Source organism: Sycon ciliatum, chromosome 9, assembly GCF_964019385.1.
Source record: "Sycon ciliatum chromosome 9, ocSycCili1.1, whole genome shotgun sequence".
In the NCBI taxonomy this organism is placed as follows: Eukaryota; Metazoa; Porifera; class Calcarea; order Leucosolenida; family Sycettidae; genus Sycon; species Sycon ciliatum.
Genome location: NC_088651.1, coordinates 8,813,616 through 8,827,387, shown reverse-complemented (window position 1 = coordinate 8,827,387; position 13,772 = coordinate 8,813,616). Strand labels below are relative to the sequence as shown.

General features: G+C 50.0%; 1 protein-coding gene across 4 annotated transcripts in view; it reads left to right on the top strand.

Moving 5' to 3' along the window:
• The window catches only part of LOC135824453 (ras-associating and dilute domain-containing protein-like), a 37,203-nt gene extending 24,098 nt beyond the window's left edge, over positions 1–13,105 (top strand). For 2 of the 4 annotated variants that reach the window (XM_065337188.1, XM_065337191.1), the window contains 13 exons: positions 378–421; positions 985–1,273; positions 2,157–2,540; positions 3,570–3,706; positions 4,098–4,248; positions 4,743–4,893; positions 5,210–5,350; positions 6,353–6,655; positions 7,410–7,487; positions 7,979–8,313; positions 8,637–8,699; positions 9,304–9,377; positions 11,853–13,105. In XM_065337188.1, coding sequence (XP_065193260.1) covers positions 378–421; positions 985–1,273; positions 2,157–2,540; positions 3,570–3,706; positions 4,098–4,248; positions 4,743–4,893; positions 5,210–5,350; positions 6,353–6,655; positions 7,410–7,487; positions 7,979–8,313; positions 8,637–8,699; positions 9,304–9,377; positions 11,853–11,949 — 2,247 coding nt within the window. In that variant the 3' untranslated portion in view covers positions 11,950–13,105. The remainder of the gene's footprint in view (positions 1–377; positions 422–984; positions 1,274–2,156; positions 2,541–3,569; positions 3,707–4,097; positions 4,249–4,742; positions 4,894–5,209; positions 5,351–6,352; positions 6,656–7,409; positions 7,488–7,978; positions 8,314–8,636; positions 8,700–9,303; positions 9,378–11,852) is intronic. The other 2 variants (XM_065337190.1, XM_065337189.1) reach the window with 2 other exon arrangements.
• Positions 13,106–13,772: the final 667 nt, after the last annotated feature.

Below are 13,772 nucleotides of genomic sequence, written 5' to 3'. Positions count from 1 at the left end.
GTACGTGTACGTGCCACTGCTGTTCTCACCGCCGATTTTCCATCGCTTCACTGGACTACTTTAGGACTACTTGCTGGCGGCTTTCATTCACCACCCGTATGCTTGTGTGTGTGTGCGCACCTGCGCGTCTCTGCATGTGTGGGCATGTGTACTCTGGACCTTGTGCTTGTGTGTGTGTGTGTGTGTGTGTGTGCGGTGGGGGCCATATTTGGGTTTGTTCGGATGGGGGCCATACGCGGGTGTTTGTTCCCTCGGGACCATAATGTGTGTATGTGTATGTGTATGTGTATGTGTATGTGTATGTGTATGTGTATGTGTATGTGTGTGCGTGTGTTTGTGTGCCCGTGGGCATGTTTTCTGGTTGCCTTCTTTCCCAGCAAACAGCGGCGATATTGGACGACCACAAGGCACATCTGACACTGTGAGTGTGTAACCCATGGGCTGTCTGCATTTGTAGCAGTACAACTCCAGTAATACGGGCAGGTTGAGACCGAGCACTTCGCGTACCTAGGGATTGGCCAACCAATAGTGTTTGGGGCCGTTTTTCGTCGAAGCGTGAAAGCCAATTTTTGTGACTTCTGAAGTAGATGGATCATAAAGGTGCTCAGTAGATGGACGTGCCCGGATTAGGGACGTCCGGATTAGGGGAGGTAGACTCCGGATTGTTTTGAGGTAGCGGTGTGTGTTGATTTGCTACTCGTGTGTGTGTGTGTGTTCGTGAAAAAAAATGAAAAAGACCAAAAAGTAGGGATTCACTGGCCAGAAAACGCCACTTCATAGCTGTGTGGCGTAGACCAGGCTGAATAGTGGCGGTCAATTCTTCAGCCTTGCAAGCTGTTGAATGGTGCAATCCCAGCATAAGCTGCTATGGCTTCTGCTGTAGCATCGCTATCATTGCCTCCGGCGATGGGCGTCAAATGGTCAAATGGTGTGTGTGTGTGTGTGTTTGTGCATTGGTGCGTGTGTGTGTTCACCTTGGTACAGTGACACTGACCCCATGCACTTGCTCAACACCATGTCACATGACCTGCAAGAGCTGAGCGCGTGGATGGCCAACGTTCTGGAGATCGCTAACTGCGCACGCAGGCTGCTGCGCAATCTTGGCGTCAACCCGGCTTCCGCGTCCACAAACGCTTCACTGTCCTCTCTCAGCGGTGGCACAGCACTGGACTCTGCCGAAGCTGCACTCGATCAAGAGCTATCGGAGTCCCTGACGGCACTGCAGGATATTGTGATCTACGCGTTTCAGCAGGTCCTCTATCCAGTCACAAAGGTGGGTACAGTCCACTCCACTTATAATGAACTTGCATACCGTATTTTCCAGAGTATAGTGCGCACTTTAGATGTGCTATTTTGGGCCCTAAATCGCAGGTGCGCACTATGCTCCGAATATGAAATGCATGTACTTCAATGCAGATTGAAGTGCGCACCCCCAATGAAGATTGGGGGTGCGCGTTATACAAAGGTGCGCACTATACTCCGAAAAATACGGTATAGCGAATTTCTTGATATAGCGAACCGTTGTCCATGTCCCAGTTTGAACCAACATTCTAAGTGAGTTTCTGTTATAACAAACTTTGGCTATAAAGAAACTCGTTCTCCTGCACAATGGTGTTCGTTGTATCAGGACTTGCCTGTACCTGTAACAGTTCTATTCACGGCCAAAGAAATCCCACCCATGCACCCAAAGCAGCGCCGGCGCTCGTGCTGTCCCTGTGGCCCTCAGATGGTTTCTTGGACCGTGCATGGAAATGCGGCGCTAGGTTACTTTGACCCGCAGGTCGGATTCCTTTAGCCACTGCTGTGTATCTTGCTTGATAGCAACAAGACTACGTATCTCCCAAGAGGATGCTACCCCGGTTTAGGAGGCCTGCGACGGCAGAACTTCACATCGCGTGACAAACCCGCACACGGCTTTTGCACCCAGTGCATGATAGATACACTGCTTTGGGTGCCACTCTCCGGTCGTCACGTTGCACGGTTCGGTAGTGTAACCTACTGAACCATATCATGTGATGTAAAGTTCTGCCGTTGTCGCAGCACTCGATAGACGTTGCACAGGCCATAGTTGTACACTCACGTGTGTGCATGTGTTCTCACTAGCCTATTCGTGTGTGTGTGTGTGTGTGTGTGTGTGTGTGCGTTTTGCTCGTCAGCTTCTGTACATGGTGTTGCCGGCAGTACTGGACGAGAATCCGTTTGAGTTCATGCACCGCGGGACGGGCGATTCCGGCGATCAGAAAGCCACCAGCATCAGTGGTAGCAAGAGTCATGGGCATGGCTTCACGGCCAGCCACTCCACTTCATCGGACAGCGGTCTGGGACGCAGCGTCAGCGGCAGTGACCATAGCAGCATGTCCGATATCGACTCCACCTCGCCCACTGGCAAGCGCGGCAGTGGTGCTAGTGCTGGTGCTGGCGGTGGAGATTGTGGAAGTGATGGCGGCGGGAATGACTCTAAGCACAACGATGGCCGGAGCACCACCACGTCTGCTGCTCACAAAGACAGTCAAGTCAAGCGGTTGACTGACATCCTCCAGGTGAGTTGGAGAATCTCTCTTGGAAATCTTTCTTTTCTCATGATAATGACTTGATGTGGCCGATAAGAGAGAAGAAGTATGAATATGGGGATTGGGTAAAGACTCTTTTTGTAAAAGAGATATGACAATTAGCTCTCTTTTAGTGTTGATGCTGCTGCTGCTGTTTGTGTTGCTGTTGGTGCTGCTGCTGCTGCTGTTGGTGCTGCTACTGTTGCTGCTGCTACTGTTGCTGTTGCTGCTGTTGCTGCTGCTGTTGCTGTTGGTGGTGGTGCTGCTGCTGCTGCTGGTGCAACTGGTGCTGGTGCTGGTGCAGCTGCTGGTGCTGCTGCTACTGGTGCGGCTGCTGCTGGTGCTGGTGCAGCTGCTGGTGCTGCTGCTGGTGCTGCTGGTGCGGCTGCTGTTGGTGTTGCTGCTGCTGCTGCTGCTGTTGGTGGTGGTGCTGCTGGTGCTGCTGCTGCTGGTGTTGGTGTGGCTGCTGCTGGTGCTGGTGCAGCTGCTGGTGCTGCTGCTGCTGGTGCGGCTGCTGCTGGTGCTGGTGCAGCTGCTGGTGCTGCTGCTGCTGGTGCGGCTGCTGCTGCTGCTGGTGCGGCTGCTGCTGCTGCTGCTGGTGCGGCTGCTGCTGCTGCTGCTGGTGCGGCTGCTGCTGCTGCTGCTGCTGCTGCTGGTGGTGGTTGGTGGCGGAGGCGGTGGTACTAGTGCCAATGCCATCACTTCTGTTGTCGCCACCAATGATGACGACAATGACAATGATGATGGCGACAATGACAGCAAAGATGGCAATGCACTGCACACTGTACTTGTAGAATGGTCAATGACACTTGCAATATCATCACGGTCTCATTACATGTCCTGTGTCTGTGCATGGCTAGTTCTAGTATGTCATGAAGTTGATCCGATGTGTGTGTCTGTGTGTGTGTGTGTGTGTGTTTGACTGTTTGTGTGTGTGTGTGTGTGTGTGTATGTGTGTGTGTGTGTGTATGTGTGTATGTGTGTACTTGTGTATGTATCTTATGCTACCGTAACCTATAGTTAGTACTGGATCTACTGGGTCAGAGTCAGCTTCACCCAAACATTACTCTGCAGCTCTTGTCCAATATCTTCTTCTTCACCAACGCGTCGCTGTTCAACACTCTGATGGACGAAGGGGCCGGTGACCGGTTTTACCGGTGGGTTTAAAAAACAAACAAACACACCCAGCATTCCCGTGTTCGCATTGCATTCTCTGCCACGCCGTGCTGTTCGTAATAGAGCTGAATAGAACTCACAGGGTCACTTGTGCTACATGGCACCTCAGACTCCTTATAGGCTGGGTGTGTGCACTATGTCATAATGATGTCATCGTGATGTCATCTGTACACATTGTCATGTCAAACGTACACATCGTGTTGTCATACTATTTGCTTGGACGAAATGGGTGCTTTCAATAGACTTCTAGTGCTTTGCAAATCTAAGATCAGTGCAACACACATTTCGTTTTATATTGATGTTGTGTGCCTGTGTCTTGTCATATGTGTATGTCTGTGCACGTGTGTGTCAATATCAATCCTCTGCTGCTAGCTGGAACAAGGGTATTCAGATTCGCACCAATCTAGACATACTGGAGACATGGGCATCACAGCAAGGTGTCACCAAGGAAGCTATTCGTCATCTACAACAGCTGTCAGCCGCAGCTGATCTGCTTGCATCGCCAAAGCAGGCCTTGCTTCAGGTATTGCCTTGCCTGTGTGCACAAGTGTGTGTGTGTGTGTGTGTGTGTGTGTGTGTGTGCGCGTGTGTGCGTGTATGTGTGTTTGTGCGCTTGCGTGTGTGCGTACACGCGAGCATGAGTATGTGTGTCTTTGCGGTTCTGATAAGTGATGGTGTTAATTTTTGAGCAACTCTCCCTATCCGTGTGTGCACATGTGTGTTTGTGTGTGTGTGTTTCCTGGCAGTTCCGATGGTGTTAATATGTGTGCGGCTGTCCCCATCCGTGTGTGCACGTGTGTGTGTGTGTCTGTGTCTGTGTGTCTGTGTGTGTGTGTGTGTGTGTGTGTGTGTGTGTGTGTGTGTCTGTGTGTCTGTGTGTGTGTGTGTGTCTGTGTCTGTGTTTGTGTGTGTGTGTGTGTCTGTGTCTGTGTGTGTGTGTGTGTGTGTGTCTGTGTGTGTGTGTGTGTGTGTGTGTGTGTGTGTGTGTGTGTGTGTTTGTGTTTGTGGCATGAACAGACATCATGGTCACAGTTGCGTGCCGAGCACAAGTCGCTGACACCAGCTCAGTTACATCGTCTGTTACAACACTATCAACTCGGTGCCAACCATCGACGTCCTATTGGCTGGCTGCCGCTGTCTTCAGAGATGGCTAGTGCACAGGATGTGGGTGAGTTGTGTGTGTGTGCGTGTGTCCGTAGTGTGTGTGTGTGTGGGGGGGGGGGGGTATGTACTGTGTGTGCGTGTTTGTGTGTGCGTTTGCGTGCACGTGTGTAAGTGTGTGTGAGAGATGGGGTTCTTTTAAAGCACTATCGGCAGTGGAAAAACGGGAGATCCGAGTCGTAGACTATTGTGTGTGTGGTGCGCAGTTTTGTGTGTGGTTGGTTCCCATGGCTCCACTGTGTGTGTTGGTTCCCATGACTCCTCTGTGTGTGTGTTTGGTCACCATGACTACCTTGTGTGTGTTGTGGTTACCATGCCTACAGACGATGTACTGGTCAGCTTTGCCTCGCATCCTCCATTGCGTATCCCGACCGGTAACTACATCTTCAGCTTACAGTCCGTACCACCGGTTGTGGGCATCACCGACTTCATGGCCTCTCTCTGCCGACAGATGGCTGATGCAGGTTAGTGATGACGGCATGTTGCTGTTGATTTTGATACTCTTTTGTTTTCGCTCCCCTTACTTTTATTTATCGCCGTGGTTGGCAATCACCCACTCTCTTGACAGTGGCCGGTGTTTCCACCGAGTCGTGAGAAGTTGTAATAAATATAAAATACCGTATTTCCCCGTAAGTTAGTACGTACTAACTTCCGAACTTAGCAGCCACATGAGTACTAACTTTCGGGGGTGGTACTATCTTTCGGGGAGTACTTTTTCATCGGGGATAAATGACACGCAGTGGGAAGCCTGCGCAACTCTAGTGTTCGTGCATATGATGTATGTACTGTACGGTGTCTGTACATGTAGGACGGGTACGAGCTTACTATCTTTCGGGGGGAACTGTCTTTCGGGGTGATAACCTCGGCAGTGGAAAGTGTATTTTTTATAGGGGGGGGGGGGGGGGTACTAAGTCATTGGGGAGAACTAACTTACGGGGAAATACGGTATGTTTGTTGTGAAGACGTGATGGTGTAACTCAGTTACCGTATTGTCCAGAGTATAAGCCGCACTGGAGTATACGCCGCACTGCAGTATATGCCGCACCCAGATTTTTTCTCACGGAATACAAATATCTACCATATTTATCACCATTATTATGGCATTAATTTTGACCATCGCTGTCTGAGCAAGAGTATATAAGCTTCCAAGAGTGTGCAACTTCTGATACCATTTCTATGGGATTCGCCGGCGGCGAAAACTCACAGCACGTGGTGTAGTGTCGCAGTTGTACGTTTCCAGCCTGTGGTGGTGGTGGTGGGGGGGGGGGGGGTAGGAGAAGAAGAGTTCGTTGATAGGGGCTCCACTTGTGTCTGACCCTTAGTGACTGCACATCTCTCTGTTTGTTTGTATTGTGTATGTGTGCGTGTGTGTGTGTGTGTGTATGTGTTATTGCACATGTACATATGTGTGACCATGTGTGTACGCCTATGGGCACGTTTGTCCACGTGTAATGTCTTGTTTCCAGGTTATCCCTTGTCCAAAGACAGCGGCAGATCACTGTCTACTTCAAAGACGGACCTCGACTCAAACCTGCCAGTCTCTTCATCACCAACTAACGTCACAAGCAGCTCCGGTGACGAATCACGCCGTCCCGTTGCCATAGTTTCCCCTCAGCTCCCGTCTCCACAGTCGGGCGGTGGAACATCATCATTGTCAACATCGGTGGAGTCCACGGCGAAGACGACTGTTCTTGATGACGTCTGCCTGGAAGACGTTGATAGTGCTTCCTATGGTCTAGCTGCTATTGCGGAAGCTGATGAGGAGGATGGTATGTGGTTGTCTACGGGTGTTTGTGGGTGTTTGTGAGTATCTGTGGGTGTTTACGGCCATGCAGCGTTCCGATCTGTCCGTTCACTGGCCAGCTGGCGTAAATTTCCTTGTTGCCTACACTTGTAGCTTTGTTCCCTCAGATACTGCGATAGGTCAATAGCCCCTTGTATCTCTGCCCGTCTGTGTCTCTCTCACTGGTGTGTGTGTGTGTGCGTGCGTGCATGTGTGTGTGTGTGTGTGTGTGTGTGTGTGTGTGTGTGTGTGTGTGTGTGTGTGTGTGTGTGTGTGTCCCATATGGTGCAGTGGTATGTGCAGCGATTTCCAATCGATAGGTTGCGGGTTCGATTCCCGACGATTATGGTCACACACGTCTTTCTTCTCTTTCTCAGACTCCTCTTGACTTTTCTTTCATTCTCCTGGGTGGTTACCAACAGCCAGTGCATGCCGGAGTATGTGGTGTGATGTGTGTGTGAAAAAAATGAAAAAGACCAAAAAGTAGGGATTCACTGGCCAGAAAAAACCACTTCATAGCTGTGTGGTGTAGACCAGGCTGAATAGTGGCGGTCAATTCCTCAGCCTTGCAAGCTGTTGAATGGTGCAATCCCAGCACAAGCTGCTATGGCTTCTGCTGTAGCATCGCCATCATCGCCTCCGGCGATGGGCGTCCAATGGTCCAATGGTGTGTTGTATTGTATCTCTTGCTGATGCTGATTGTTGTTATGGCTGTGGTTGTGTTTGCTTTCACACTGTAGGCACACCGCAAGTCTTACGACGTCATCGACGTCAGCAGCCAGCATCCACCGGTAGTAAAGAGGACCAGCAATCACGTGGTACGACAGTCAATGTACTCTGTGAATGTACTCTCTGTGTGTGCATGACTGGAGGTGTGGGGGGGGGGGTGGGGTGGGGTGCGCATGTGTGCACGTTTGTGCATGTGTGCGTGTCTTCCATCTCTTTACATGCTGCCATCACTCTTCGCTGCTGCTGCTGCTGCTGCTGCTGCTGCTGTTACCAGCTGTCCACTCCTTCCACCTGGGTCCACACTCTGTAATATTGTTGTTGTCCGTGACCTCTACGAGGTCGGTCCCCTTTTCGGCATTGTGTTCTGCGTGGCGCTGTGTCCGTGCGGGCGATGTGCGGGCTGCGCAGGTTCCGCCGCAGAGCGCATGCGCTATTATGATGTTGTACGCATTCCTTCCTTCGTTGATTCTTCCTTTGGTACCAGAAGAAACATTTGGTCCTCTGTATGTGGTGTAGGTCACGAACAACATTGTTATCCTTCTTCTATTCTCCCCTGTGAACGTTGTTATGTTGTGATTAGCAGCAGGAGCAGCCAGTGCAACATCTCCAGCAGGCACCACCGCCAACCCAAGCAGTGGGGGTGACGTAGACTCCACAACAGCAACTGCAGGGAATGCACCAGCAGCAGCAGCAGGCTCGGTGGTAGTGACTGCAGGCGCATCACGCGGTCGTTGGTCCTCACCGCCGTCCAGTCTCACCACCTCCCCGACATCCACACTGAACAGAAACATATCACGGTCGACACAGGCTCTGCACTCCGAGCTAGTGGACACCGACAGTACGGACGAGTTTGTAGTGGTCAACCTGAAGAAGACAGACTCCGGTAGCATCGGAATGGGACTGATTGATGGAACAGTAAGTCAATCATGATCAATCCTCTATCGTGTTTCCAGGCGCATAGCACCGCTGTTGGAGGGGGTCCGGCTGGAGAGGGGGGGGGGGGTGGAGGGTCCCCCCTCGGGAAAATTTTGAAATTAGGGTCCACAATCCTGCATTCTGGGCACTTTTGGCATTGTGTTACCATTTCCAAAAAAACCGGTCCGGCCAAAGCCACAACGGCCGGACCGGCTGCTACGCCCGGGGCCCTGGTTTCTGCTGCGAATACAGATGGTGATATCAGCCCTGGCGGAACCGGTCCGGTTGGTCAGCATGTACGTATGTTTGTGTGTTTTGCACAGCTAATGGGCGCAGCTCCTGGCCTGTACATCTCCTCTCTTGTTCCCGGTTACCCAGCAGCAGAGGTAAGCTAGTACCTGTGTATGTGTATGTGTTGTACCAATCTCTCCGGAGGCGTGGGTTCGAATCCCACCGCTGCCATCAATGTTGTAGATGCCTTTCTCCACCTGCTCCCAGCCCCGTGCAATCTCCACACGTATACAATTGGACAACGGTAACTACATTTAGAAGACTGTTTATTACAAGATGACTACGGAAAGTTGGAAACACAACTAGACATGACAAACTCAAGACGGAGACTGCTTTTCACACCACAGCAACACGCGCATGCACCAACACCACGTACACACGACATACACAAAATCACGTTCTACTACACATGCTACCAGATACAGTACCTGTTTAGAGGACTCTTGGCATTCTTTTGTGCACAAACACAGGGGACGAGTATAATTATGTATCCGTCACGCTTCAACCCCTGACGTAAGATTCCATGCAGTCAAACAGCTAAGTTACTCGTCTCCTGGGTGTACATGTTGCTATAATGCCGGTACTGTCCATGCGTGTATGTGCACGTGTGTATGTGTGTGTGTGTGTGTGTGTGTGTGTGTGTGTGTGTGTGTGTGTGTGTGTGCGTGTGTGTGTGTGTGTGTCGGTGTCGTGTTGCAGAGTGGCAAGTTACGCGAAGGTGATAAGCTACTGGCCATCAACAGTTGCAACCTGAGTCGCGCATCACAATCCCAGTAAGCCCCATAGATTTTGTATTTTTGTATTTGTATTTACCGTATTATCTCTAATATAAGCACAGTCTCCAATAATAGCACGTCTCCAATAATAGAACACCTTGGGCGGCATTAAAAAAATAAAGTGCTCAGTCTCCATTATAAGCACACTGTGTAAATTCATTATCTGTGTCGGCGAAAAAACCCCTGAAATGTGTGTGTCATACATGAATTTGGCATGGCAACATGCCTCTGAAATGAGGTTGAAATAATAATGGAACAGTCTCCAATAAAGGAACGTCTCCATTAGTAGCACGGGGCGGAGGTACATTGAAAAAATAAAGGACCGTGCTTATATTAGAGATAATACGGTATATCATTATCTCATGGCACATCATGATGACGGCCATTAAAACTGAGTCAAGGGTGGAAGCCAACCACAGCAGATAAAAGAATACAAATAAAAGGCAAAGAAGGCAAAGGGGGAGACAAACCAGCAGGATGTCATGCAAATACATGAAATCTATAATTGAGCAGAGATCTTAGCAACAAAATTATCCATCGACGTGCTGGTCTTGGCCTGCGTTGGTAATGTTGCCCAAAACACAGCTTAGCTGTACATACTCACAATGAACAGTCGCCAGTCACTGGCACCCTCCCTCTTCAGCATGACATCACAGGGGCGTCGGAACTGGTGCAGCAGGTGCGGCCAAAGACGCATCGATGACTTCATCTTGTGACTTTTGAAGCATTATAAAAATGGGCTATTTGGGCCCAATTTCCCTAAACAATTTCCCGAGGGAGGACCCCCTGGACCGTCCACCCATTCATGGCCGCACCAATATCGAATACCTTCCGAGACACCCCTGCATCATGCTGGTCTACAGCCTGACTGACACTGCGTTCTACAGCTAGCGACTTCATGTGAAACCCGATGACATCATCAATGACATCACTGTATTAGGTTGAACCTAGGGGGTTTCCAGGGGTTCCGCGGAACTCCCTAAATTTAGTACTGGAAGCCATATGCATGTGCACCTATATGTATCGCTATTCAGTTTTGACTAAACTGGAACCCCCCCCCCCCCCCTTCTGTGGAGATCGCTGGATCCGCCGCTGGTTCAACCGGTCAACCGGAACAGTGGGTGTGCAGCATGGGCACATTCGGCAGCACAGCAAACACCGAGGTATCCACTAGAGCATGTCATTGATCCATTCATTACATTGGATGTCACCTCCGTCGCTACAGCTGCGCATCCACTCTGGTTGCATAGCCTTCTGTGATCCCGCGACAAGTCCTTCAATACATTATGTCATATCAGGCGAGTAGCAGCGTAGTCTGGTCAACACACCAGCAAATGGTCGTCATAGATAGTCGAAATATACAAAATGGCGACTATGAGGTTGCTGGTGGTACATGGTCATCACACCACAGATGTGCTGTTATACATTGTCGCCACGCAATCGATGTGCGACCTACGCTCCTGCATGCATTATGCCATGCATTATGTCATGCATTATGTCATGCATTATGTCATGCGTCCTCAAGCTAGTCGTCTTGCCACTGCTTGTATAGTGGACCTTGCGAATAACGACGCTCGATCGCGCATGAGACAAGAGTCGCTATTCGCGAGTTGTCATTATTTGTGAGGTTGAACGAATGCAGTCAAATTGTCACTTGGTCTGATGATTGTGCCGTTATTCGCGGGTTGTTGTATACCCGAGATGGTTATTCACGAGGTTGATTGTATATCCCCAGGACCGGTGGAAGCAGTTTGTGATTGGTCCGGCCATACCCTCGTCTTTCATACAGTTTGTGTATGATATGCCAGAGGGTATACACATGACTTTCATACAGTTTGTGTATGATATGGAGGGTATACACATGACTTTCATACAGTTTGTGTATGATATGCCAGAGGGTATACACATGACTTTCCAGGGCCATCGGAAGGAGTTTAACATTGGTGCGGCAAAAGTGTGAGAGGGGGTCCGGGGTCCTCCCCCGGGAAATTTTTTGAAAATTGGGCCTAAAAAGCCATATGGAATAATAAAAAGAATATGTATGCTGATGATACACCGCATTGTCGATGTAAAACAGTACCTGTACAAGAGTCGACAAGCCACCAACAAGGTTGAAATGTAAAAAAATAAAATAAATAAATTTAAAAAATGCGAAAATTATTGGTGCGGCTTTGGCCGCACCTGCCGCACCAGTTCCGACGCCCCTGCTTTCATACAGTTTGTGTATGATATGGAGGGTAGTCACATGACCTCCTCAGCAGTACACATACGTTGGCGGTCAACAAGTTGGTCTGGCCGGCCATGGCCTGACCAACCTGACTGGTTCCGCCTGGCCTGACCCCCGTGTCGCGAAGTTATCGCGAAGCGCGATAGCCTGGCTGACCAGTGAGTCTTTACCGTTCACCCTGGACTGATCGTAATCTGAATCTTCTTATCCTGTTATCCCTGTGTTCGGTGTCTATGCTACCACAGAGCGTACGATGTCTTGAAGTCCACGTCACGCCGTGTGACGATACTTGCCATACGAGATGCCGCGGCGGCCGAAATGATAGTAGCCTCTAGCTGCTGACCCTGGGTATTGATAGCTGCTGATACTGGGTCTTGATGTGAACACTTGAGCCGTACCCTCTGTTACAAACCCTAGACTATACAGAGGCATTGTGCCTTCGACTGCTAGATTACTTGATGCCGGTGACCGGCAGAGTGCAGTACACAAGAGGTACACACCGGAAAGTAGGTCTTGACTAGCCCTTGATTTTAAGTAACATGCAGACGGCCATAGCATGCAGACGACCATAGCATGCAGACGGCCATAGCATGCAGACGACCATAGCATGCAGACGGCCATAGCATGCAGACGACCATAGCATGCAGACGGCCATAGCATGCAGACGGCCATAGCATGCAGACGGCCATAGCATGCAGACGGCCATAGCATGCAGACGGCCATAGCATGCAGGCGGCCATAGCATGCATATCAGTCACACTAGAGTAGTGCAGTAGCTCGAGTTGATAATTCGTTGCATTCCGTGACACGACTGTCCGCATAGCCTGCATATATCGCAGCAGCCTTTCGCAAGCGCTTTGCTCTGCTCTGCATGTGGGAGGCCGTCGAATAGCACAATAGCCGTGCATGTAACCTTATGCGTGTGCGGGTCACCGTCGCAAACGGTCGCCTGTGAGAGAATGTATCGCTCTTGATGCTGCCCATATATCCAGCAGCACAGACCTTCAGCTAGCCTAGTGCCTGTAGATGTCTTTCTTGGCACTGCATGTGCATGCATTTGCATGCATGTGTGCATGTGTAACCATAGCCGTTTAGCTGCAGCTGGCCTTTTCCAGCGTGTACAGTGGCTGCATGAGATGTTGAGAGAGCCGCCGGAGACCAGAAAGAGATAAATATCCAGTCCTATTATTATTATTATTGCTCACACAGTAAGTTAGTTCCATAGCTGCCACCACCACTGCCACTGCTTGAGCCACTCCATGCTCCTTGCTTCTTCTTTTTTATCCATTTGGACACCATGCCTTATCCTCTGAGCACTCTCTAGCATCGCCATGGATACTTTCTAGTATACCATGGAGATGTTCTAGCATCACCATGGAGATGTTCTAGTATCACCATGGAGTATTGCTAGCCTCACCATGGATGCCTGTATAATTATTATGCTAGCGGAGCACTGCACATGTACGCTCCACAGCTCAGAGCCATATTTTGTAAATGACTGATTCCCAGTAGTACTGGAGGCGATGTGTTTGAGAACGTAATAATGCCTGGAGCCTGGAGGGGAAGAGGAAGAGGAATGACGTGCGCACAGATTAAAACCACGTGTGCTACTCCCAGGCGATCATGTGCAATGCCTAGCGACTGATACCTAGACGACCGAAGATAATACGCACGTATTTGACAAGTACTTCCCGTACTTCCCCGATCATAAGTTGTTGTTGATTATATTTTAATTCGCAGTGACCAAACGAGCAGAGGTGCTCGTTTGGTCACTAGATGGGAAGGGGTAGGTTGAGTCTTTCCCGAGATGGACAGTGTGAGCTCTGATACAGAGGGGTAAACATTTAGGAGAGAAATATTTCAGAGGCCGGATGAGTCGCACTCGATTATAAGTCGCATCCCCATTTTCAGGTTTGAGCAATATTGTTTCAAACTTTCAATATACTCACAGAAGTAGGATGTAACACTCAATTGTAAGTCACATCCCCTTCTTTGCCCGAGACGTTTGGTGTAAAAAAAGGTGCGACTTATAATAGTGGAAATACAGGGCACAGAGACTCACACCACGGACCGTGAAAAGGGCCGTGTGCTCCAAATAAGCAGAGGGCAAGAAGCCAGCTTGTGTTGCATGGACAACACATCCTCAGTGCAACGTATTGAGAGCG